The sequence below is a fragment of the Equus przewalskii genome, chromosome X, assembly GCF_037783145.1.
Source record: "Equus przewalskii isolate Varuska chromosome X, EquPr2, whole genome shotgun sequence".
Lineage (NCBI taxonomy): Eukaryota > Metazoa > Chordata > Mammalia > Perissodactyla > Equidae > Equus > Equus przewalskii.
Genome location: NC_091863.1, coordinates 105,400,401 through 105,425,588, shown reverse-complemented (window position 1 = coordinate 105,425,588; position 25,188 = coordinate 105,400,401). Strand labels below are relative to the sequence as shown.

Sequence of the window (25,188 nt, the reverse complement as noted above, 5' to 3'; positions counted from 1 at the left end):
GCACCTGGGGCATCTGTCTCTTCACCTGTCCTCTGTCCACCTGTCTGTCCCTGACATCTGCCTGTTTGTCTTACCCGACCCAACTCAACTAATCTTCACTTGTTCAGCAATTCAACAAACACCCTTCAACTCCCACTTCCTCAGTTCTCCAAGCGCCTGGAGAACCGACCAGGTCCGAGACCAGGCACAAGCCGCTCCCACTCTCCTGGACCCCCAACTTGTCGAGTCCCGTCCGGGGGGGTCCACTCGCCCCAAGGCGAGGACGCCACACTCCGGGGTACTGCTCACCTCTATCAGGTTTGAATTCAGAGAGGAAATGTCTGGCCACTAGTTCGTGGTAAGCAGTCTCTTGCAGCTTCAGACGTTCCAGCTCCGAAAGACTGTGTATTGATATCATCTTGGTCCTGCGGTCCGGGTTGTGTCCTGGGGCTCCTCCCAGGACGTTCACTAAAAAAATGAAGGCAGACAACAACAGCAAAGGGGGCATGATTCTGGGGCACAGTGTCCTTGCTGCCTTCAGAAGAGGAATGCAGCCACCCATTCTGGAATCGGATGATTATCAAGGCTGCATCATCCAATTGTCACTGGACCTGGTGGAGGGAACTATGGGGGGGGGGGTAGAGGGGGAGGGAAAACTGGGAGGCGGCTTCACCCTCAAGCAGAGCTGCCTCTGGTTGCTTTTTTAAAAAATCCAACTTAAAAAACTCAGCCCTGAATCGACAGTCCAGAAAAGAGAAAACCTAATTAGGAAATAAATAAATAACCAAACAACTTTACTCACAATTAAAAATTGTACATTGAGACAAGAATAAGGTAACATTTTCCATTAAACAATTAGAACATTGATGGAATTAATTTTTATTTTTAAACGATAATAATGCTGTCTATATTGAGTGAAATGGGCATGCCCATCCAGGTTAGGAGTCCTGTAAATTTTTACAACTCTTCCAGAAAGCAAACTGGACACATGAGTCTGGAGCCAAAAATCATCCCCAGGCCCTTTGGCCCAGTAATTCCCCTTCTAGGAATCTATCCTAATGAAATCTTCCTACAGACAGGTAAAACGATATGTTCATGAGCCGTAACAGTAAAAAATTAAGGAAAAAAAGCTAGTCCAGCAATGAGACTAGTTATATAAATTATGAAATGGCCAGAGTATGGAAAATTATGCAATCATTAAAGTGATGTTTACCAAGAGCTTTCAAACAGCAAATACAAAATACAGAATTATTTTAATTATGATTAGAACTATATGAAGAGAAGCATGCATAAAAATAAAAGACTGAAAGAAATGCACCCAAATGCTAACAGTATCTGTATTAAGTGGTAGGATTTTGTTTGCCTTCTATTTATTTACCAAAAACAGTGCAATTTGATTATATTATTTCTCCATGAAAAAGCATCAGTTTGTACCAAAACAAACAAACATCATTTCCAGGCTATTTCTAGTGAGACTCCTATACAGGATTGGTGATCAGAGAGAACTTTGTCTTAGTGTACTGGCAAGCCTGTCTTATGTGTCCCTTCTCCATGGTGCCCACTATCTCATACTGCTCCCAGGCTGCACAAGATCCCCCAGTGGGAATCTCCCTGGACCCCACATAGCATTCTTTCCTTTATTATTCATTTTTTCTTTCATTCATTCATTAAAAAAAAGAAACCTGTATCAACTGCCCACTTTGTGCCTGGCACTAAAGATTTAAATATGAGCAAGATAATACTACTCATTTCATAAAGGATTTAACAGTGCAGTGAAGGAGAGATACAGGTTAGTAACAATGTCTAAAATCTTGTGATAAGTCAATTGGCCAAAATATAAACAAAGTACTGTGAGAGCAGAAAGGAGGAAAGATATAAGTTGGCCTGGAGACAAGGTGGGGGGAGTGTCCAGAAAGAGAGAACAGCTTGTGCAAAGGCAAGGAGATGGGAGAGAGGTTATTATATTCTAAAAGCTATATAAAAGGGCTGGAAGGAGATAAATCTGGATAGTCAGGGATGAGGTCATGAATGGCCCTGTAAGCCATGTTAAGAAGCTGTACTTTCTCCTGAAAGTAATAGGGAACTACTGCAGGGTTTTAAGTAGGGAGTGACGGTCAGAGCTGCAGCTTGGAAAAATCACAGAGAGCAATGAAAAGCCTGGTTTAGGTAGACAGCATGAAGTAGGAAGATCAGCCAAGAGGCAAGGGATGCTGACACAAGTCAGTGTCACTGGGGCTGGAACAGGGGATGCATTTTATGGGTAGAATTGACAGGGCTTGGGGGAATTTTTTTATTGTAATGAAAAGGAAAAAATTTATAGGATAGCTCTGAAGTTCATGGTTTGGGTGAGTATGTGGATGCTGGTTCCTGAGAGAGAAGATAATGGGGAACTAAACCTTTTGACAAGAAGGGAAGTGGTTACATGCCACTTTTCTGAGCTCCCCTTTCCCATGGAATTTTATGATAATATTCTGTATATTATTGGGGGGAAAGCTTAAATTCTAAAGATCATGTAATGTGGCTTTGAGAGAGAAAAGGTAGGTAAGAGTTTATCATTCAATAATCTATATACATGAGCTCTGTCCAAAAACAAAAAATCCCACCCTTCTTTCGTTTCCAAAATTCTCTTTTGCCCACTTTCCTTAATGGCCGAAGTCACACATGTCAGAAATACATGCTTGCCAGATAACTGAAATGCAGTATGAGAAAGGATGAGGAGTCTTTCTATGGCTCTTGAACTGAGCTAAAAGGAAAATCCTTAGCATGGAGTTCTTTTAAAGCTCCTTCAACTGCAAAGCATCATCCCCTAGACCCAAAGTGAATCCCTAAGCCCAACCACCAAATTGCATCCACAAAATGACCTTTTTAACCGAAGGGGCATGCACAGCACCTAACCACAGTCCCAGACTAAGCCTCTAGCAATCCCCCATTCACTATAGCAGGTTTGGAACCTATTAGCCAAGGGTCTCATCCTGACACACACAGCCTAGCTCTGGCTTAATTTTTCTAACATCTCTCCCCCCTCCCCTTGCCCCAATCCAGATATTTTTATACCTGTTTTGGAGTTGCAGCTATTTCTTCTTGCTGAGGCTTACCAGATCTGGTCATCCAAAGAGTATAGCTGGCTTTTTCACTCAAAAATCAAGCTGAAAATCAATCCCTCCTCCCCCCCAGAATAAGGTAAGAACAAACAAGAAAACCTCAAAACAACACCAGCCAAAAAAAGAGAGAGAGAAAAGCCTTTGAGAGATGAGTCAGCCTAGATGCTTACAATTCCGAAGGAAATCAAAGGCCTTAGAATAAACCGTTTGTCATTGCCTCCTGCTCAAAGATACAGGCTAAACTTAAGAGCAATCATATGCTGCAGTTCTGCCAGCAAAATTGACACTGTCTTGCTTGCCTTCCACCCTCTTAAGGCACCAGTAGAATACGCGGTAGAAGCAGAGTTGGGAAGGCCAGTGTGCCCAGTGAAGAAGCAGATGGGCAGAGTGGGGAGGGAGGACGAGTAAGCAGGCTTCCACACTATGAGAGTGGCACATAACAGGTTCTTGAGATTTGAGTACTTGTCCTCAGGCCTTTCTTTCCAAACTGAACACAAAAGGAGGCTCCTCACAGGGACCAACGTGCCAAGAGACCTCTCTTGCTCCAAGGGGTCTTTCCTTTCTCCCTTCAGCATGCCATTGCACTGGCCTGAAGGGACCATGACATCAAAAGGATGCTCAAGAAGGAAGATGAAAGCAAACCCTCTTAGTTTCAGCCTCAATTCAAGGCATTTTCAAAAACAATATCCTTAGACAAATATCTGTAGTGGCCACTGGAGTTAGAGCAAAAGAGAACTGAGTTCAAAGACAAGCTTTATAATTTCTTAGCCGTGTGACCTTAGTAAAGTCAGTTGAATTCTCTGAGCCTCAGCGGCTTCCTCTATAAAATGGGGAAATGATGCAGTACTCATTTTAGCAGTTGTCTGAGAATTAAATGAATAATGTAGGTGTGACATTTAGCATTGGGTTTTAATAAACATGTTGATATTGAAGGTTCTTTGCAGAGGGCCTGACTTTACCAGAAAATATCAAGTTTCAAAAATGTAATTACATAAAGTTAGAATTTGTATCAATGCATCCAACGACTTACTCTGTTCAATCTCTACCAAATTTGAATTAAATTAACACAGGTAAAGAGATCTCGGGAGACTGTTGGGAATAGATCTTTCTTCTTCAATCTCCAATGCATCAGGATATATAAAAAATCTTCTCAAAAATTTATAAAAACTAACTGCATAGGTCAATTTTTCAAATGCTATTATTCAGATTAGTGAAATTCCTATGCCTCAAAATTTGTTTCTTTTTCAAACCATCCAATTTTACATTGTGACTAGCAAAAGAACATACAATTTTATTTGTATCAGTAAAGGGACTGGGATATTAGCAGATACCAAGAGAGAGAATTTGAACAAAGAGCAGAGGCACACCCAAATCAAGTCTCCAGCAATACAAAAAGGGGAAACACACATAGAGTGAGTGGCATCAAGATTGTTCCTCACGTCCTCTCGAAATGCATGGCACAGATGGAGAAACAAATTAACGTCAGAAAGGTCACCCTCTTCAACACTGCAGGGACAGAAATGCTTTCAGCTAGGCATAAATCCACAGCCTTCACAATTTGGAGGACTAATTTACTCCATTGCCCCCATCAAGTAGTTAAGGATGGTGCAGTGCTCACTAATAACCACCTATGAGAAAAAAAGAAGGGACTGCACGGATGCCATCATTTGAATCCTTATAAATTAGGCACTTTATGGCACCATCACAATTTTGCTCCAAACCTCTGAGAGCTCCTCAGAGTTTGAGAAATTGATAGTGGACGGGGCTGGGTGCCCAGAAGGCATAGCATCTATGTTATTCAAATGTCTACAGGCAGTGACAATGGAAAAAGACATCTTCATTAATATATCACAACATGGGAAAGAGATACAGGTCTCTAGATGAAAACATTTGGGCACCAATTTGGTCTGTTGGCACGTTACCTCACTCATCCTTGAGCATTAATGAGTTAGCCTTTAAGTCATTATCTTATAACCTCCATTTCAGCAAAGGCTGCAGTTGTGATGAACAAAATAGCTCATTTTATCCTATACAGTGATGACGCCCCAAGAAAATTAAATTTGGGGACAGCATGCTTCAGTATGTGGGCTCAGCCTATGCTGTCACAGCAGCAGCTCATAAACTGGAGATAGTATTGTTAAAATATATTGAGGAAAACTCTGGCTTCAAAAAAAGGAATGTTTCAGGAACTGCTTAGAATATTAGAATGAATCAGAGATAAAAGCAACCTTAGCCATCAACTAGTCCAAAGCCTCTGTTCTACATTTAAAAAACTGAGGCTCAGAGAGGGACAGGGGTTTGCCCAAGGCCAAACAGCAATTTGACAGCAGAGTCTAGACAAGAACCCAGTACTTCTCAGTCCTAGGTCTCTTTCCACTGCCCCATCCACCTTTGCTCTTAATAGCTGCAAAATAATGCATAGCTAACTAATAAAATCAAAAGAAAGGACGCATAATCAAAGCCTGATTCAAGAAGCCAGGGGAAGTCATAGCTGAAGGCAGACAGTCACTACAAATTACAACCTCTTTGTAAAACAAGTACAGTCGTCATTCTATAGAACATGGGATGCCCTTCTTAAATTTTATTGACTAAAGAAACAACTCAAGCGCACGATGGGGAAAGGCAATCTTTATGCTATAAACATTCCAAAGGGTAGTATAAACAAAGGTGACGTGACATCAAATACAACAAGATATAGTCTCACTATTATCTTCAGTATGTGTCAGAGTGCATAATAGTGCTGGCATCACAAGCTGTGTCACCGTTTATCTTTTTTTTTTCCCCTTTTGGTTGCTGCTTCTATTACGTCATGGTAGAAAAAGTAAAAAAAATAAGATGTTCCATCAATAGGAGGTAAAAATTTTTAAATATCTAATTTGTCTTGCACTTTCCATTTTCTCAAAAGCTTTCCATATGTCCATTATCTCCAGACCCTAGCACACAGTAGGTGTTCAATAAGTATTTCTTGGGTGAATCATAGGATTATAAACTCCAAGCATTTTGAGAGAATATAAAGGTCTTGTAATTAAAACAGCTATTCATGATTCATGGATAAATGAATCATGCCACTTTATTCTCACAACAACCTCTGAAAAAGAGATAGGTTGGGTATTATGTTTCCCGATTTTACAGATAACAACAAACTAGTGTCCTGGAGAGGTTGTGACTTATCTGAAGTTGCACTAAAATGCCATGGAGGAATGTGGTTTGGGAACCAGCTTTCCCTACCTATCCTCAGGCCAGGCCTTGCTCTTCCCACCACACCATGGTATTTTTTGGTATTCACCACCACATCTGCTGTCTAGAACTGGGATGGTCAGATTCAAGATTACTTTCTTTCCTAAGGAGGTGGCTGGATTTTTGAGGTCTTATTTATACACACTATTCTAGGGAAATGAAAATGAAGGTAGATGATAGACAGATAGATATATAGGATAGATAAGTTAGATAGATGATGATGACAGATAAAGAGATACAGATAAATATCGTTTTGAAAAAGACTATTATCAAAGGTAGAGGAGAGGAATGGATAGAGGAGAAAGGCCCCCAAAGCCCTGTGTATTCCTGCCACCACATCTCTCACCCCAGCTCACCCCCAAGCTGACAGCATAGCATCCTGAAAAGGTCCTGAGATATGGACCAGAACTTGGGTTCCAATCCCAGCCTCACACCAGGTGAGTTCACACACTCACCAACCAAGTGACTTGGAGCAAATTATCACACTTTTCTGAGCCTCAGCCCATCACCTTACAAAATAAGAATTATGATACCTTCTAGTTTAGTTGTGGCTATGGTAAAGATTGACTAAAAGGGTGGAAGGAAAGAATCCTCCAAAGGGTACAGTGTTGTACCAAGGTGAGGAGTTGCCCCCCAAAATACCCAAGAGTCAAATTTGAGAGGAAGACTCAGCAGAAGTGCTAATATCTGGAATGAGGCAGATAGCGCCCCCGTTGAAGAATGCTCTTGCACCATCCTTTGAAGGTGAAAATGAGTACTCCCTCCCTGTCAGTAGGAAGCACACAGGGGATAAATTGAACTGTTTCTTCACTGGGTCTTTCATGATCTGAGATGCAAGGTAGCTAACTGTGGGGGTTGGGGAGCTAGTCCAGGCTCTGAAATGTAAAAAAATGTTAACTGGCCCACAAAAGGGAGTCAGTCCCTACCTTCAGCTTCCTCAGCACAGTGTGCAAGCCATCCATGTTAGGGATGGTGGAGGAAAGTGGGGAGCCATCTGGAGTGGAAAGCCCCAGCTCCTGCCCTTGGAATCTTGCAGCATTGTTGGAGGTCACATAAATGTCAAGAGTCTGAAGGACTATCAAGAAAGGCCCATGGGTCTAACAGCATTCTTGCCTGCAAGCCAATAGGAATATTAAGAATTGACTATTTCCTCAGGTCTACCAGAACTGGGCAGGCCCTTACTCAGCTGTCGGTTTTTAGCATGCACTCAGTAAACTCTGATTCATTTTTGTCTTCTCAACCCCGCTTCCCTTCCAGCCCCCCTCTTTAAGACACACTCCCTTTCAGACACACACATTCCCTCTCGTAGTCATCCATGCACACATGCATCCTCATGCTGTCTCACATATGCATTATTATACACACACACACACAGAATAGACCTCTCCATTGTATTGACTACAACAGAGGAAAGGAGAGAAATGAGACTGAATTAAATGGGCAGCCATCAAGCATTTGCCTCTCCAGACCACAGCTGGGGCTTCTACAGAGCCGGCATGAGAGAGAAAAGACTAATGGGGATATTCCCCCAGACAGTCTGAACAGAGGCCTGTCAAGGAACCCTTCCGAATCTGTGCTGAGAGCCACCTCTCCTCCATCTTTGTGCCTCCATCTCCACTTGATTCTCTTTTCCTTTGATTTTATCTTCCCCAACAAGCATCCAATTTTCTGCCAGTTTTCTTTTTCAAAATCCTGTCTGAGTGGCTGTCATAAGGATTTGGGGCTGTGGGAGATGTTCCCCTGGTAGTTTTCATTACAGAAATAGTATTTTTAAACTACATTAAAATAACCATATTTTTAAAAATCTCAATATCTGTCTGTCTGTGTAACTACTTATATATCCCACTTCAAAATTAGACCACTGTCTTGGCTATGATGCAGTGAAAAAAGTCCTAGACCAGGAGTCAGGAGGCCTGCCTGGTTACTAAGCAGATCAGTGGCCTTGGGCAAGTCGGTGAGCATCTCCAAGCCTGAAACACAACCAGCGTAATTTATTATTACCCTGTTTATATAAGAACAAGGTAGAGACAAAGCCCTCATGTCTGCAGAGTCCTTGATCCTTCTAGAAGACTTAGCCAACTCCAGGACACAGGGCCACGCTGCTGCTGTCCCATCTATAGCTGGAAAGAGAGAGCCCCCGCCCCTCCAAGCTTATGGGCATCTGGGTGCTGGGTCGGGGTGGGAGGCGTGGGAGTGTGTGGGAGGAGTGTATCTAAGCGGGTCTCCCTCCCCTCCCTATTGGAGCCCCAGCTCGGCTGCTGGCCCTTGACCCAGAGCTAGGTGATGACGACGGAGGGAGAAGGAGCGGGGGAGGAGGAGAAGGACAGGAACCGGCCCGCGGCGGACTTTGCGCCTCAAAAGGCTGTCCTGGGCCTCTGGCCTCTGTGCTGCAGAGCGCGGCCTTCAGGCTGGGTTGCGCCACGCGCGCCCCGCCCCTATGTGGCTCTAGAGAGTGCAGAACCTGCAAAGTTAAACAAAGCCCCGCGGCGCGCAAAGACCACTCTCTGCTGCCTGCCCCCGCCTAGACTCCGAGAATTCGAAAAATTAAATCATTCTTGCGTGCTCTAGGTATGAGCCATTGAATGCACAAACCTGAGCAACTTGTTCAACACTCACAGGCTTCCTCTCCCTCCCTCACGTCGGGCCCTCCACTTGGAGCGCCCTCACCTCCCACTATAACCCCTCAATAGGCTGCACTCAGTCCCCTGGAGCCCTGCCCCTGCACTACCTCTTGGCGATTCTCCTGGTCCGGCCAGGGAATAAGGGACTGCGTGACCCGCTGGTCAGTCCGGCGGCGTGGCCACGGCCCGTCCTGGGACGAGCTGCAGGCGCTGAGAGCACTTAGCTCTGCCGCTCAGATTCCCCGGCTCTCTGTAAAGCCTTCTGCGACGGGGCAGGGGTGATTCATAGCAATTTTCCACGCAGCAGCCAGCTCAGTGCCTTACGCATACCTGTTTGCTAAATTCCCTGGGCTACTCCCACTGTTTCTCATTGTACCTCACAATCTTCTCTCCCTTTATTTTAAGCCATCTCTCCTTCAAGATTCAGCCCAAGGGTCCCTTCCTCAGAGTGTTCCAAATTGCCCCTCCCCTGGCCATACCACACAATCTCACATTACAGGTGAAAGAAAGGCAGAAGAGGAGGTTCAGATAGCTAAGAAACTTACCAAAGAACACAGCTAATTAGTGGCAGAGCCCAGAGGAAGGCCAACGACGCCTGGATCCCAGCTAAGCAAGCTTTTTGTTACCCCTCATTGCTTCCCTCTGCCCTGACTTGTATGGCACTTGAGGGCAGGCAACATCCCTTGTTGGCTCTTTGCACACAAGAACTGTACAAGGAACAACCCACTCCCCTCCTTGCCTCACTCTTCCTGCTTCTTCTTTCCCATCTTGTCCAGGGCCTCTGCTCTTCTAAGCTCAGAGACAAAAAGATCATTTTGTTCAAAGTTCAATGAGCAGCAAGAGCAAACAGAAGCTGACTTCACAAAGTCCTCTACACATCAGGATAAGAATGGTCTCAGTAACCTACCCCCCTAATACACACACATACACACACACACACACACACACACACACACTACTGTAGTCTTCGCCTTTTTCTATCCTCTTGGTAACTGAAGAAGTCAGAAGGCCATCTACACCTGCCCAAACCATCTTACTTTCTAATATCTGTTCCAGAAACACCTTCTTCTAATCTGCAGCCCAACAATCATACACACAAATTACTATTCAGCCAAGCAAAAATATATCATTCACAAGCACTAAATATTCTTATTTGAGGCAAAAAAAAAAAAGGCTTATAAATGCAAGATCTCAAGTGGGGAGAATTTCAAATACACAATTACACCCCTTCCCAATTGAATTTTCTCCCCTATTGGAAGAAGCAAATGGACAAAAGGAGAGTGTTGGAGACACAGAGGGACAGGAATGGAAAAGAAAGAGGAGAAGAGAGTCAAAAATGTCAGAGATTGTGGGCGAGCCCCGGCAAGAGGGAAAGAGAGGGAAGCAGAGCCTGGCAAAGGAGAGAAGGAATGAGGGGGGGAGGTTGGGGGGATTTAGGGGGATGGGTGTTGGGGAGTTCCAGAGGGCAGCTGCTGACTCCAGGCATTCATAGGTACTGGGGCAGCCCCAGAAAACATGAACTTATACCCCAGAGACTCAGAGATGTGGCTTTTAGGGACCTGGACTGGAAATAAGATCCAGAAGCCCAGTGGCAAGTCTCTCTTAACCCCTAGTGAAGGTAGAGAGCTTCTGGCTCTGGCAGCAGCATTGGTGGCGCTCTTTTCACTTTAAGTACCACCTCACCATCATCACTACCACAAAGATGCCCTCTTTTCCTCCTCCTCCCTCTCCCTACCGCCCCAAGCAGTAATTAGATAACTCTTACCCAAAACAGGAATGTAATTTGAATGTTCAGGGCAGTTTTCCCTCCCTTTGAAAGAGAGGATCCCTCCCTCTCCTCTGGCTGAAGAAGGGCTGGGTGCTGCCCCTTTATACATTCTAGAGCACCAGATCAAGAGAGGGGGAGAAAGAGAGGGAGAGGCAGTTTGAGGCTGGTCCAATTTGTCCCTGGCATCCTCCCTCTCTCCCTCTCTCTCTCTCTCTCTCTCTCTCTCTGTCCCCTGTTGGATTTTTTCTGCAGCCCCTCCTTCTGGCCCTGGCAGCTCTGCTCCCCTTCCTCACTGCAGCATCCTGCAGCCAGTTCTCCCACCCTTGTGATAAGGGACTGATATTGGGGTGCATCCTCCTGGTGATGCTTGCTTTCTAATGCGGGATCTTAGACTGATATGCCAGAGAAAGATCTGAGTTGGGGGTGGGTGGATGTCACAGAAGATGAAAAGAGAAACCCACCCAGGTAGCCAACTGATTTGCCGGGAAAACAACGCAGGTTGACACTGGAGGCAACTGGGAGACATGATGTGAACCTGAGTGCATAGGGAGCCAATTTAGGCAGAGGACTGACAGGTTGTTGGCTGGGGTTACAGTGATTGCCTTGGTAACATAAATACATAAAGACCGCATGATATATTAGAGAGAAGGTAGATGACTGAATATCACTCAACCTCAGTTTTCTCAACTGCAAAATAAGGGAATAAATGCTCACCCCATAGCACTGTGGGGAAGAGTGTGTGAAATAACATCAGAAAAGTACTTAGCACATGGCCTGGCACAGAGCCCCTTGCCCCCTTAACTTCCTTCTAGTGTTGGGCAGAGGAAGGGAAAGGGCTTGCCCAAGGTAACACAGCAAGTAGTGGAGTCAGGATTGGAACCCAGGTCTCCCAAACATCCCTCGAAGAAGGGTACTTTCCACTCCACTTCCTTCTCTAAGGCTGCCAAGGCTTTCCTTCAGGACTTGGCTGGGGTGGAAGTGGGGGGGGGGCGGGTCAGGAGCTGACTCTATGCATATGTATATAGACACTCTATCACTTAGTGCCAGCCTCAAGGGCTCAGGCTTCTTCCTCATCCCTCTTCTCATCATCACTCAGGTAATCTCCCCCATGCCATCTTGGATTGATTCATTGTCACTTTAGTGCCACCTCTGCTGCCCAACTCTGAGACAGTGACTCACCCTCTAGCTGGCCAGGGCCTCTGCCCTCCAGGAAAAGGACTTTCTTCTTAATTGACTGCAGAAGTTTCAGCCACAGAGATAACGCCCTACCAGGCAGACTTAGAGCTGGAGGGATTTGAGGAGGAATCGAATAGCCCCCTATTCAAAAGCCACAGGCCCTTCATCCCCACAGTGCTTGGGGTGTTGCCATCAGAGTCTTCTCTCTAGATTCCTTATGATAACTCCTTAGGTGCCCTCAAGTCTCAGTGTTTCCAAAGGACTTCACACGGGGCATCACTTTGCCGCATGTATACTGCCTGTGCTGTCTCTGGCACTGTGCTAGGCACTGGCGAGACATAAGGTAAGAGATGTCGTTGGCACCCAATGAGTGTTCACTACAAATTAAAAAAAAATAATAACATGGCAACTTGGAAAGGGGGAGAAGAACGCAGGGAGGGGTGAATTAGGAAGTCCCTATGAGGGGTGGAGGTGATGGGCAGAATGACTTCACATCAGCCCCAAGGATGGGTGTTGCGACCTGGAATTTCTTGTGGCCAGTGAGTGGTATTGCTAAAATTACCGGTGCAGGCATTTCTCTTAAACATAGCACGTTGATTAGGAAACGGAATGCTAACTGAACCCCTGTCCATCCTGTGCCTTTCTGGTCTGGCTTGGGGGCATCACCTGGTGGCCATATCTCCCTCCCAACCTCTGACCCCTCCTTCCCCAAAGGCCCAAATCTTTATGTTTGAAGAGAGTCAGGGAGAGGAGGAAGGAATGGAGGAGGAAGGAATGGACATCTTTAGGATTTTAACAGAGATAAGCACTTTACATATGTTTCCTCCTTTAAACTTCACAACCACCCCGCGACCTAAACCAGCGACTTGCCGAAGTGGCAGAGCTGGGATTCGAACCTATAATGACTCCGAAGCCTGCGCACTTTGCGCTGCAATGCGCTTTACACATGCACCGCAGCGAGTGCGGCGCGTCCTCTTCCTCCACCTCTACTTCACCTATTGTCCATCGCAACAGAAAGGAGGCAAGCGGAAGATAGGATCCAGATGTTTATCTGGCCGCGGAGCATTCTGGAGTGACCCTGTAGTCTGCTACAGTGGGAGGGGGCCTTAGAGTTTCCCCTAAAACTCTCCCCAGAGCTGCGCCGCCAGAAGTGCAAAGCACCTTCGGCGGCTCTACCGCCCCCTGCCGCTGGTGGCTCCCCGGGCCAAGGCTGCCGTTCTCAGGAGGGCTTGTGTGCTAAGAAAAAAAGCTCATCGACTGTCCAAGAGCTGTCGCGGACTGGTACTGGGCTACGGATAGCCTTGCCAGATTTAGTGACGTAAACGGGAGGAACACTTATAACACCCTACTATGTGTCCAGCATAGTGTCGGTGATTTCTAACAGCCATTCCCTTTTATGTAGAAAATTAGTTGCTTTGCAAAATAGTGAGCTCTCCATTAAGAGAAGTCTCCAAGCTAGATTAGAACAGGTTTCGCAAAGAGCTTGTCTGCAGATCCAAACTCCTTACGTCTTGAAACCAATAAAGCCCTCCACCCCTAACAGTTGCTCACTCTCTCCAATAGGGTAGGGAGAAGCACCCCCGCCCCCAGGGGCAGAGGTCAAGGCATGTGAAAGGGTCTGGGGGAGGGCTCAGGGAGGAGGAGCCTCGGGCGGGGTCGACAGTACGCTGAATCTGGGTCCCCGTGGAGCTCTCGCGCCCGGCGCCCGCCGGCGGATTCCTCGGACCTCCCAGTTTTCCTTGGTTCCGACTGGACCCCGCCTGGACCCAACTCATTCACTCCCTTTGCTTAAGAATGGCGCGTCAATAGGGGCAACACCCCGGGTCAAAGGGAAAAGAGCATCTGTGCCTGCAACGCTTCGGCCGCCCATCCCCCTTCCTTCCTTCCCCTCCTCCCCTCCGCGCCCCCTTCTCTTCCGCTGGGAGGGAAGGAGGGGGCGGGCTGTGTGTGTATGTATGTATGCACGCGTGTGTGTGCGCGCGCGCGCGAGTGCGGTACGTGTGTGTGTGCGTTCGGTGTGTGGCTGGGTGTGGGGTGTGTGTGAGCAGTGCATGTTTTAGTCCGAGTGCTTGGTGTAGAGTGTATTTGGTTTGCGGTCGGACGTCGAGCGTGTATTTGTGTGTGCAGGCTTGTAGGTTGTATGTTTCTGCAAGATTATAATGTGACTATGTGGGTGCAGTCTGGATGTGGGTGTGTTCGATGTATGTTTCTACCAGGGTTTGTGGTCATCCTGTGGTGTGTATGCATATGTGTGCAGTGTGTATATGTGCCCGTTGAAGCTTGTGTGTCTAAGTGTGTTTGGTGTGTGTTTATCCTTAGATGCGCTGTGTCAATGTGGGTTTACGGGTGGTGTTTGTTGTGGTGTGTAGTGTGTGAGTGTTTTCATGAGCAAAGTGTCTTTATTTGTGAGCCTACTTAAGGTGTATGTGTTCAAAGGTTTATGTGTGTGAGCATGCGGTGTGTGTGTGTCTTTGAGTGTGATGTGTTCATGTGTGTGGTGGGAATGCATGTGGCCAGTGTATGTGCTTAGTTGGAGGGCTGGAGACCATGTGTGTCTTGGAAGGGGGTTGCCGTGTGAGTGTATGAGTGTGGCGTGTGGGAGCACGGGGCTGTCTAAATAACCCAGGTGACCGTGTGTGTGCTTGATGTGTGTGTGTGTGAGAAAGAGAGTACTGAGGTGGGGGGCGTTGCATCAGGATTGGGACGAGGAAGGAGGTAGGGTCTGGCGACCAGGGCTGGGTCGCCTGCTGGCCTGATCCTCCCCCTCTGAGTCCGCCTGCCCAGCGCTGTGCATGCAAGGCCCGCTGGGGCAGGGTGTGAGCTTACCTGGCTGCTTAGAGGAAAGAAGAGGAGGGCGTCGCACCTGATTGGCCAGGTAGGGCGCCTAGAGCGCGGTCCAGGGGCTGGTGGGAGTAAACTGGAGAGATTCTTGGTCACTAACCTGACACCTCCCAGGAGATCCCAGTTGGTGCCCAGTGGAGCCCAACTATTTTCTTGGGGCCTGGCTGTTTCACACCTCCTTAGCTTTGTGTGGGTAGATCCAGTTGCCTGGAATCCCACCTGGGCCTCGGGTCAAAATTCCTACTTATATTTTTAAGACCTAACCCAAGAGTCACAAAACTTTCTCTGCTTTTCTGTACCCCTCCCTCCCCATTGAGGGCTACCTCTTTTGAGCCACCATAGTTACACTCTCCATACTTCTCATGACACAGCCATACATAACTGCAATTATTTGTCTCTCCTTTTAAATTCTGAGCTCCAGTAGAAAATGCCTAGTATAGAGTAAGAATAACAATAGTGATAACAATAATGTTACCATTTATTAAGTACTTGTGTACTAGGCACTGTGCTAAGTGCTCTTACATGCATTATCTTCTTGAGTCATCACAATGAGCCTGTGAGGTAGATAGAGGTATGATCATCGCTATTTTACACATCATACATCAAGCTCAGAGTAGTTAAGTAACTTCCCCAAGGTCACACAGCCAGTAGGTGGCAGAGCTGGAATTTGAACCCAGGTCGGCCATGCTTCTTAAACCTTTCTTCTATACCAGGCAGCCGTACCCAAAGTCCCCTGACTCCTGACAGGCATTGAAGTCTCTATCAAACACTATCAGTTCCCAACAGATCTTTCTTTTGAGTTTAGTGACAACAAGCACCAAGAGTGCTCAGTATAATTACTTTCTTTGTCTCTCAGACAGCTGATACCTTCTGCACCTAATTACCTGCTTTGTTGACACCTCAAAATCTTTAATTACTCTAGGCTCATAAGCACCTCACCAGCTCCAGTTCTGGGAGCTCTCCTTGGGTTGGTGCTGAAAGAAAGAGCAGAGAATGAGCATTTTCTCACCATAGGGTCAGGAGAATTTGGTATACAAGGGAATGGGGATGACGAGTCAGGATGGAATAAGGGAATAGTTTCATAGCTCCCCAGCCCAATTTTTATAGAATTACCCCCAGAAATTGGTATCCAGCGTATTTCAAGCAGAACAGTCATCTCCATATCAAACTGCACATAGAAAAATAAGCGGAGCCCTCCTCAGAAAAAATTCCTGAAAGGGCCCTATTTTGTATTATTCATGATTGGGGGGAGCACTGTGCTTGCCTAATGGGGCTCATGCTGCTCTAATGCCTTCCAAGCAGCCTCATCTGAGAAATCCAAATTAAAACAATACATCGCATTTTTGGGGGGAACACATTTATTGGTTGGGGGGGGGGATTCTCAGCCAAGTCACAGCTAAAGGGCTGCTGGAAGCACTGGCTTCCAGCTCAGCCCCGAGGGAACCAGCCTAGACTGCTGCAAAGAGGTCAAGGGGTGGATAGAGAGGGACAATTCAACAGTGGTGAGTCACTTTGCCACTTTTCAGGGGAGAAAGTGAGAAGCATAATTTAAATTGCTACTGTTATTATTGTGCCCTTTCAACGGGCACAAATGAGCCTGGTGTGTGGACGAGAAGCAGCTGGAACATCCAGAAAGCTTCCCCCCAGCTGGGCCTGGGTCAGCACCTCATCCTGGGTGGGCAGAAAAATCATTGCCTAAACTACTACATAGCCAGAAAGTCTCCTTTTGAAAAAAAAAAAAAAAGGCGGGGGGGGGCTAGAGAGGCAGTCTGAGTCACACGCAGCACAGACTAGCTGAAGCCCCTTCGTAAGTCCGTACAAAAACTTCATGCAAACTTTGGTGTCTCCCAGCATCTGGTCTCCGGCACTTGGCTTTCCTGCTGATGTGGAGCCAATCTGACACCTCCTCACTCTCCTCTGAATATACCAGCTTCACTTCCACTTCCTTACAGTCACTCCTGTGAGTCCTCTCCCTCTTCAAAGGCTCTCTCCCTGCCTCGCACCCCGATACACACACACACACACACAGAGCACTGGACCACCTATCTAAATCCTATTGTAAGTCCCACCTGGATTCATGAAGACTGTCTGGTTCACTCTAGCTCCTACCTGTAAACAATGGGGAACAAACTTCAACTTTGAAGAAGCCAAAAGCTCCAAGGTCGTGGCTCCAAAGATGCAGTCCTGGACCAGAGGCTCTAAAGTAGTGTGATGGAAGGCTGTCCTTGCTCCCCTGCAACCCATATAAATGGCAGGGTAGGAGGGGCCACGAGGACCCCTGTCAACACCGTCACCACCATGGATTAAACACGTAGACACACACAAACACACACTTTCCTTGGAGCTTAAAATCCTCACTAGAGGTCTCTCTCTCTCTTTGGAGTTCATAACGTGAGGATTACATGGGGAATTGTAAAGGTAAGAAAAATGCTTTAATAACTCCTATTACTGCCAAAAGTTTTAATAACCCCCATTGCTGCCAAATGTAAACAGAGATTTGCTTGTTTTCACCCTCAAAACAAGAACCTGTAGGAGCAGGGCACCAAAATGTGAATTTTATTGAGAGACATCTTGGTTTCCCCATGAGAGTAAAACCCTTTAAAGATCAGGACCTTCATCTTTTTCACGGGGGCACAGGAGCTTTGCAGTGAGAGAGCTTTGAGTTCGTATCCCAGCTCCATCAGTTCCTTGCTGTGTGATCTTGAGAAGGTTATTTCATCTCTCTGAACCTCAGTTTTCTCATCTGCAAATTGGAGATGTTAACACCTGTCTTAGAAATGCTCAGATGACTGAAGGAGGTAAAATATTGAAAGCTTCAGCCAGATGCCTAACATGTACAGCAAATGTTCAAGAAAAGGTTAGTTGATTCCCTCCCTTGCTCTACGCCCCCCCCCCCCCCATATAGCCCAGAGTGTCTCAACCAGTGTGTTCAGGGACTGAAGCCGACTGACTGAGCTGCCAATTTTCCTCATTACTGGTGTGTCTGACACTCTTGAAATAGCCCCTCTTCTTTTAGGATGATGTTTTGATCAGCCAAATGCAGCCCCGGAAGAACTGGACCCTAAGTCCAATTCTCACTCTGCAGTTTCCCCTGGCAGTGTTAATGAGACCAGGGTTTCAGATGTAATACTCCATACAGGAAAGTTTCAAACTACCTGCTCAGCGTCTAAAGTTCCCCACACCCCAACTACGGACTGAGCTCCCCAAGCCTTGCTGCAGACCCAGTCTCGGCCCCATCTCCTAAATAAGTGCCATTGTACTTAAGAGAATGGCAGCGTGAATATTTCCTGGCCAAACTGCCCCATGACTCCTGGGTTTTTTTTTTTTCTCACTTATACCCTAGACATTAAGAAGTGTTCCCAAGGCCACCCTTCTTCTAGCAGCCACCAAGGTTGGGGTATAGATGGGCCAATGAGGGGAGAGACGATGTTTCTCTGAGATAGTCTTTGCAGCACCTAAAACACAGCTCCAATTAGTTGTTATCTGTTCTCAGTTAAAGGAAAATAAAATCTACTCTTGGCAAAAAAATGGTAAAGTGAAAGAAGACCCCCATCTGTGCCCTTTCCTCCCTGATGCTGTTGCCTCCCTCTAGAGACAAAAACAAGTCACTGCAAGCCAGACCTGTATTTAAGGGGGGTGAAGGGAAGGTTAAGAAGTTGAGGGTAGAGGGTGGATATAATCCTAGAGAGGGATAAAGAGGCTACCAAGCAGAGAAGTGTTGAGATTCATGGCAGAAAAAGCTCCGAGAGGCCGGGCTTTGGGTGTTCCCAGTCTCTGGAAGATACCTTCACCTCCTCCCTTTCCTTCACCCCTCTTACTCATCCTGCATGCTACCCCTCACCCACCCTGGACTCCACCATGGAAGATAATCTATTAGTGAATCCCTCTGAGGATTTAGGAATTTAGAAAAACTTCTCCAGCTCCTACCCCTGTCTGCTTCTGAGGAGGTCAGAAGTAGCCTCTGCTTTGAGGAGGGAAGTGGTAAGGGTAAAAATTAAGGGTCAGCCATATACCATACAGAGAATAGTTGAAGCAGGGGTTCAGAATAGGCCCCTGCAATTTAAGGAGCTTCCCTGAGTGCAGGGACCTACTGGTTGCTGGGTGGTGGGTGCCCATCCCAAGGAAGCTGCGTGGTTTCTCAAGAGGTATATCTGGGACGTGACAGTAGCTGCCAAGGCTCATCAAACATGCCATCTACCTACTGCTGCTGATACATGTGAGAACAAATGATACTGCCAGAAGGAAACAGAAATCGTTTCCTAGTGACTCAGAGCCCCTGTGATGAGGACACAGGTGGTGTTTGCATTGCATCTTCCAGTTGAAATGTGTACCTTTTCATAGAAAGGAATCTATAAGTAATCAAATAAGTCAAAGACCAGAATTTGGACTCTGGACAAGGGAATATGACCAACATCACACTGACCACGTAGTAAATGTCAGCTGTATATCAGCATAGTGCCAGGAGCTTCGCAATTGTTATCTTTTTCAATCTCACTCAAGCTTTGAAATCAAACCAAAAGGGGTTGTAATCCTTGCTCAGCCACTGTGTGGCAGTGAGCAAGTTACTGAACTTCTCTGAGCTTTTTACTTTAAAAGAAAGATAATACTTAACCTCAGAGAGTTCTTATAAAAGTGAAATGAGGTTGTTTATGTAAAATGACTAGTACATAGTAAATATTTGCAGAAGGAATAAAACACATCTTTTGATAACTGAGCCATAGAAGGCATTTAGTGTAATGATATCTACAATAATAATAATAATAACTATTATTATTATTTATAACCTGGAAATGCAGGCATTATTATATCATTTTAAGAGAGGTTAAGTAACTTGCTCACAGCAACACTATAAAAGCAGTACTGCCTCCTTCCACCCAGTGTTAGGGGACATTTCATGGTCATTGGGAAGATCACATTTGGCTGACCTGGTCTAGTCATTACATTTAAACTAAAATTTGAAGAAAAAAAAATCCCTCAGATTAAACTATGTATAGTAGGATTGTAGATCATTGTGTTGACTATTTGCATGCCATGGGCCTTCAATTAGTCTTTTTAAAACCTTCTTAAATTAGAAGCGTAATTTAAGAAAAAATTTTATATCGAATTTAGGAAACAGAGAAAAAAGTAACTATTATCCCACCAACTTAATAGAATCTCTTACTTTATTTTGTTGCTGGATTTTCTTCTAGTCTTTTAAAAATGCATATTTGACACAGTTATAATCATACTGTTTTCCATGTTGCTACATATTCTTCATAAACACCATTTTTCTGGTTGTATACTAGTCCAACAAGTGGATATGTCACATAGTTTATTTCACCATTCCACTATTGTTGGACATTTAGGTTGTCTTAGTAGATAAGCGTGAAAAAAGGAATGATGTTGCTTTCACCATTGCCATAATCACCCTCAGAGACCTGATGTCCTGCTCTATCAATGCCCAATATGCTTTCTGTCATTTGATAGTTAAGCTTGATGAATGTCAGCTGTACTGCTGGAGCCTAAGGTACAATTGCAAGAGCATTATTTTCCGCCAGTTTTCATCACACAGATTCTGCATTTTATCCTCATGGTGGGTAAAGCGTGGGGCTAACCTAGGAACCTAAGCTCTAGAGTGTCACATTTTTTTCCTACGGAGAAATGTCTTTTGAGGTGCAAACAAGTGATTTATGAAGGAACTTTGAGAAGTCCTGCCGTTGGTGAAGGAGAGTGCTAGTCTGATACCATGACCAGGGGAGTAGGATGTCTCATTGGCCAACTTGCTGCAGCTCTGGAAAATAATCCTGTTGCAGCTCAACCAGGCCTGGCCTCAGCAAATCAACTGGGTCCCATCTCCAAGAAAAGATCAAATTTGTATGTAAAGTGGGCCCCAGGGTCTCTTCAGCTTTAGAATTTTGGCTGCTTTACAGAAGTCCAATTGTCTGAGGCTAAATTCAATGCCAAGAGTGAACTGGGGAGAGAATTTCAAGTGGGTCAATTGTGCTGTCCCTTTCTCTGGGAAAGAGGACCTTTTCTGGGCCCTCATTCTTCCCAGATCTCAATGATGCCTTTCCCAAATGTCTTCATATGGTCATCCATTGCCCATTGCCACCCTCAAAAGATTGCTCTGACATACCACCTATCTCCTGGGCAAGGTGAGGTGGGTGAAGAAACATTTAGAATATGTCCCCCACTCTTCCTAGTCAGTGGCCAGCCACTTCCCCCCACCCCTGACTCCTGAGGATTTCTGGAAGGCATTTGAGGGGAGGCACCAAGGGAAATTATAGCCCTACAGAATATCACTAGTTACCCACAAAGTTACCCTTCATGTTGCACAGCATTTCTTAGGGGGAGTGTAATGAATGGGTTCTTACCTGGTCAAAAAACTGTAGCCAAAGACTAATTTCTTATTTCAAAGTGATGTTGTGTGACCTAAGTGGGATCACACTTGTAAAGGACTGAGCCTAGGGCCCAGCATCTGGGAAGTGCTTCACAGTTATTAGCTGCTGTTGTATGAGGAATAGAGTTGGTGTAGACAGTGGTGTGCCACTGGCATATGTAGGGGGATACGTAGTCTCACCAGACTGGAAATATAGTAGCGAATATAAGGTTTTGCACTTGGGTTCAAACACCAACTAAATACAGAATGGCAACTCTAAAAAGAACTTGAGTTTACTTAAAAAAAAAAACGTAGCTTCAGTTGAAAGTACTTCCAATATAAATAAACTATTTTTGTGAATTGTGTAGCATGTACATGGGATTTGTGTGTGGTGTGTGCATGTGTGATGTGGATATATTGTGTTGTGTGTGAAAAGTATGTGATTCATGTGAAGTACGTGTGTCTGCATTCGTGACTTTGTATGTGGACACGTGTGGGTGTGGGAATGTGTCACTTGACGGGGATATGTTCTGAGAAATGCGTCAGGTGACTTCATTGTTGTGCGAACATCATAGAGTGTACTTACACAAACGTAGATGGTATAGCCTACTACATACCTAGGCTATATGGTACTAATCTTATGGGACCACCATCATACATGCACTCTGTCATTAACGGAAATGTCGCTATGCGGCACATAACTGAAGGTATGTGTGTGTTTATGGCTATGTATCTGTGTACCATGAGTGTGATGTGGGCTTCCAAAAGAGAGAAAGTCAGTCCTCCAGGATTATATTTATGGGGGCACAGTTGGAAATCCTCTTTTGGCCAGGTCACTGGGCATTCACAACTTGGAGCATGTACAAAGAAGAGCAGCTACATGCAGGTAGGAGCCTTGCAGCCATTTCATATGTTAAACAGATGAAGGAACTGGGAGGTTTGGCCTGGATAAAAACAGGCGAGTGGGGATGGGGGAATGAGGAGGGCTGGTACTGTTCCCTCGGAAGGATCAGCACCAGGGCCAGAAGGACATAGATTTGGTTTTAGTTTAGAGAAAAGCCTTCTACTTCTAATAGACATGGTTGTCTTTAGATGGCGATGGGTTTCCTTCTGTGATGGTGACCCCCTCTCAATGGAGTAATTTATAAAGAAGTGTTTATATCCTTGATCTCATTGGAGTCACACAACAGCCTTATAGGCCAGGCAGGGGTGGAATGGTTCCGACTAACCCCTTTTTAAGGGTAGGGTGTTTCAAGAGTAGGGGAAAGCCTTAAAATCCATCTTATAAAACTCCCTTATTTTTCTTTTTTGATTCACTAGGATGACAAACTTGAAAAAATATACAGAACAAAAAATTAAACTCTCTGTGTGTATGCAGATTACTTTCCTTTTAAGAGATCTTGTGGCCTGCCAGAGACTGTACTCGAAGCTGCTAAGCATGCTGCCATCCCTTACAGTAGGTCAGACTCCTGGGATGGCTCTTAGCAGGGTGCTGAGGCTGGCAAGAACTAAAAGCAGCTTTCTGCTGAATTAAGTTGCTGAGGCCCCTTCTCTTTCTGCCTCCCCTCCTCCACCCGTGAGAGAGCAGAGGAAAGAGGAGACAACCCCAGGTTTGGTCTGGCTGGTGACCAATGACGCACTTTCACCAATATAGATTTTGGAGGTGGAGACTATGGAAAAACAGGTGGCAGTGGGGGCAGGTGGCAGCCTGGAGGGGGTGGGGCCTATCAAGGGGGAGTGAAGGACAGTGTGGGTGGGGGTCCTGGGAAATCTCAAAAAGAAAATATCAGTCTCCTGAAACTTTAAGGAGGAAAAAACATTGGTTTCTAAAATGTACTTTATAGAAGCAGTTACAGGAAAGGGGTGAAATGCCACCCACATATTTAGACCCGTGCTGTGATCTTTGCACACCTATGTCCTCAACTCTACAGGAATAGGGGAACCAAGTATTTATCTCAAGTACCCAAGGAAAGATCCATACTAAAGACCCCAGGCCTCTGCCATTGGGCAGTTTGGGGCAGTGGGCAGTTGGCCCAGCCTCAGCAGAACCAGATTTGCTGCCAACTCCTTGTCTGACCTTGGGCGGGCCTTTCTCATCTCTGGGCTTCAATGTCACCATCTCTTAAACGAAGGGGTTGAATTCGACGACGCTAAAGGGGCCCATGTCGGCATTCTGTAGTTGAGACTGGGACAAAGGGGACAAGCTTCAAGGCAAAAGGACCTCCCCACCGCCATCTTCAGGGTCCCTGGGCCCTTCTTCCCCTGCCAGGGACGTTTATCCTTGGGCATTTAGGGCCCTTGGGTTGCAGGACAGCGCTCCTGCGCCTCTGGCCCCAATGCTTTGGGTGTCCCTGAGAGAGGCTGAGCCAGCGACTCCGCCCCCGCACTCTCCCCGTGTCCCACTGAGCCATTAGCAGGATTGCTCGCTGTTCCCGGCAAAGCTGGTGATTTATGCGGGGCCTCGACGGGGCAGTCCCTTGAGCCAGGAACAATTAGCTAAAAGCCAGCGGGAAGGGAGGCAAGGGGGCAGCGAGCCAAGCCCCAGGGCTCCTAACCCAGCTGCGGCCGCGGGCCGCCCTGGCCAAGCACCCCAGCCCCCCAACTCGGTGGGCCCCACTCACCACGGCGGGGGCGGGGCTCAAAGGCCGACGCGAAAAGGCAGTCCAGAATCCACGCCATGACCCGCGCTCAGTGCCCGGCAGCCTCGCAGCTAGCTTCCGCGCCGTACCCCGCACGGGCCGCCCTAAGTAGCCCCCGCTGACCACGCCCTGAGCCGCACCCTGCACCCAGCTAAGAGTGTCTTGGTCACCGGACACCTCCAGCATGTCACGAAGGGGGCAGGGCCTCAGGGGAGCCCCCCCCTCCCGCCAGAGGAGAAGCCGCTGGTCCTGCAGCCCCTTCCCCCACGCGGAGGGAGGCCAAGGCTTAGCTCTTATCCCAGGAAGCTTTAACTCTGAGGGCGGGACCCTGCCCCTACCCCAGGGAGCCCAGAGTCTGAGGGGAGACGCCATCTCAGCCCTGGTGAGCCAGGAATCTGAGAGGGAGGGGAGGTCCCTGCCCCTAGAAACCCTTAATCGGCCGCATAAAAGCGGGCCTGTCCCCAGAAGCTGGAATTTGAGGGCGAGATGGTGCACCTGTCCCAGGGAGCCTCAGATTTGAAAGTGAGGCTATCTCAGCCCCAAGAAACCCCACGTTTTAGAGGAGACATCATCTCAGCTCTTAGAAGGCCCAATCTAGGTGGGAAGCGGTGTCTTCCCCAGGAACCCTGAATCGGAAGGGGAGGCACTGCCTCAGCCTTGGGTAGCTCCAAATCTGATTTTAAGTCACTGCTCCATTCTAGAAGACCAAGAATGTGAGTTGGAGAAAAGAGTTTTGTCCCCCTAGGAGCTCCAAAGCTGAGTGGAATTTTACTGTCCCTGCCCTGTGGATCCCTCAGAGAAGAAGGAGATGCTTTCCTGCCGGGGAACCTTTGTTTTGAGGGGGTTGATGACCAGGCGAGATAAAAGAATGCTGTGTCAAGTACGTATATATAAATATGGGGTGCCCGTCAGTTGCTGCTGACTTATGGATTCCACTGCCTATGCTTTTGCTCAGGGCACTGGCATAGGAGGGGCACCAACATTTATTTTTAGAAAGTATTTGATATTTGATATTTCAATGGGGGGTGGTAATGTGTTGGATTTCATTACACTTCTTTTATGGCTTTGTATTTTTAAATTTTAAATACATATGGGGGCACATACTATAATAGGTTCAGTGTTTGGGGCGTCTGATGGTAGTAAACCAGCCCTACCCTTAAATCCTGGGGTAGAGGCAGCCACCAGGGATGGGCCATATTGGGCAAGAGGGGCTTCTAAACAAAATTTCCTTTTCTGTTCAAGTCCAGGGACCCAAATTAATTTCTCCCCAAATTCTCCATTGGCAATTGTACAGACGTGACTCTGTGCCTGTTTTCCTCCAATGAGAAAATGGGGCTCTGTCAATCAAAATGCTAGTGACGAGATAGAAAGAAATATGAAAAATCCTCTTCCAACAGCTCAATTGCAGTCCTGAGGAGTGGAAGCTGCAATCACAGGTCCTTTGGGGAGAGCAGTTATTACATTTGCT

General features: G+C 46.5%; 1 protein-coding gene across 11 annotated transcripts in view; it reads right to left on the bottom strand.

Moving 5' to 3' along the window:
- Nucleotides 1–25,188, bottom strand: part of ARHGAP36 (Rho GTPase activating protein 36) — a 132,708-nt gene that overhangs the window by 7,655 nt on the left and 99,865 nt on the right. For 3 of the 11 annotated variants that reach the window (XM_070606679.1, XM_070606684.1, XM_070606683.1), the window contains exon 2: nt 289–447. In XM_070606679.1, the coding sequence (XP_070462780.1) occupies nt 289–447 (159 nt within the window). Of the gene's footprint in view, nt 1–288; nt 672–3,033; nt 3,422–9,045; nt 9,183–9,483; nt 9,760–25,188 lie in introns of those variants that run through there. The other 8 variants (XM_070606682.1, XM_070606688.1, XM_070606686.1 and 5 more) reach the window with 7 other exon arrangements.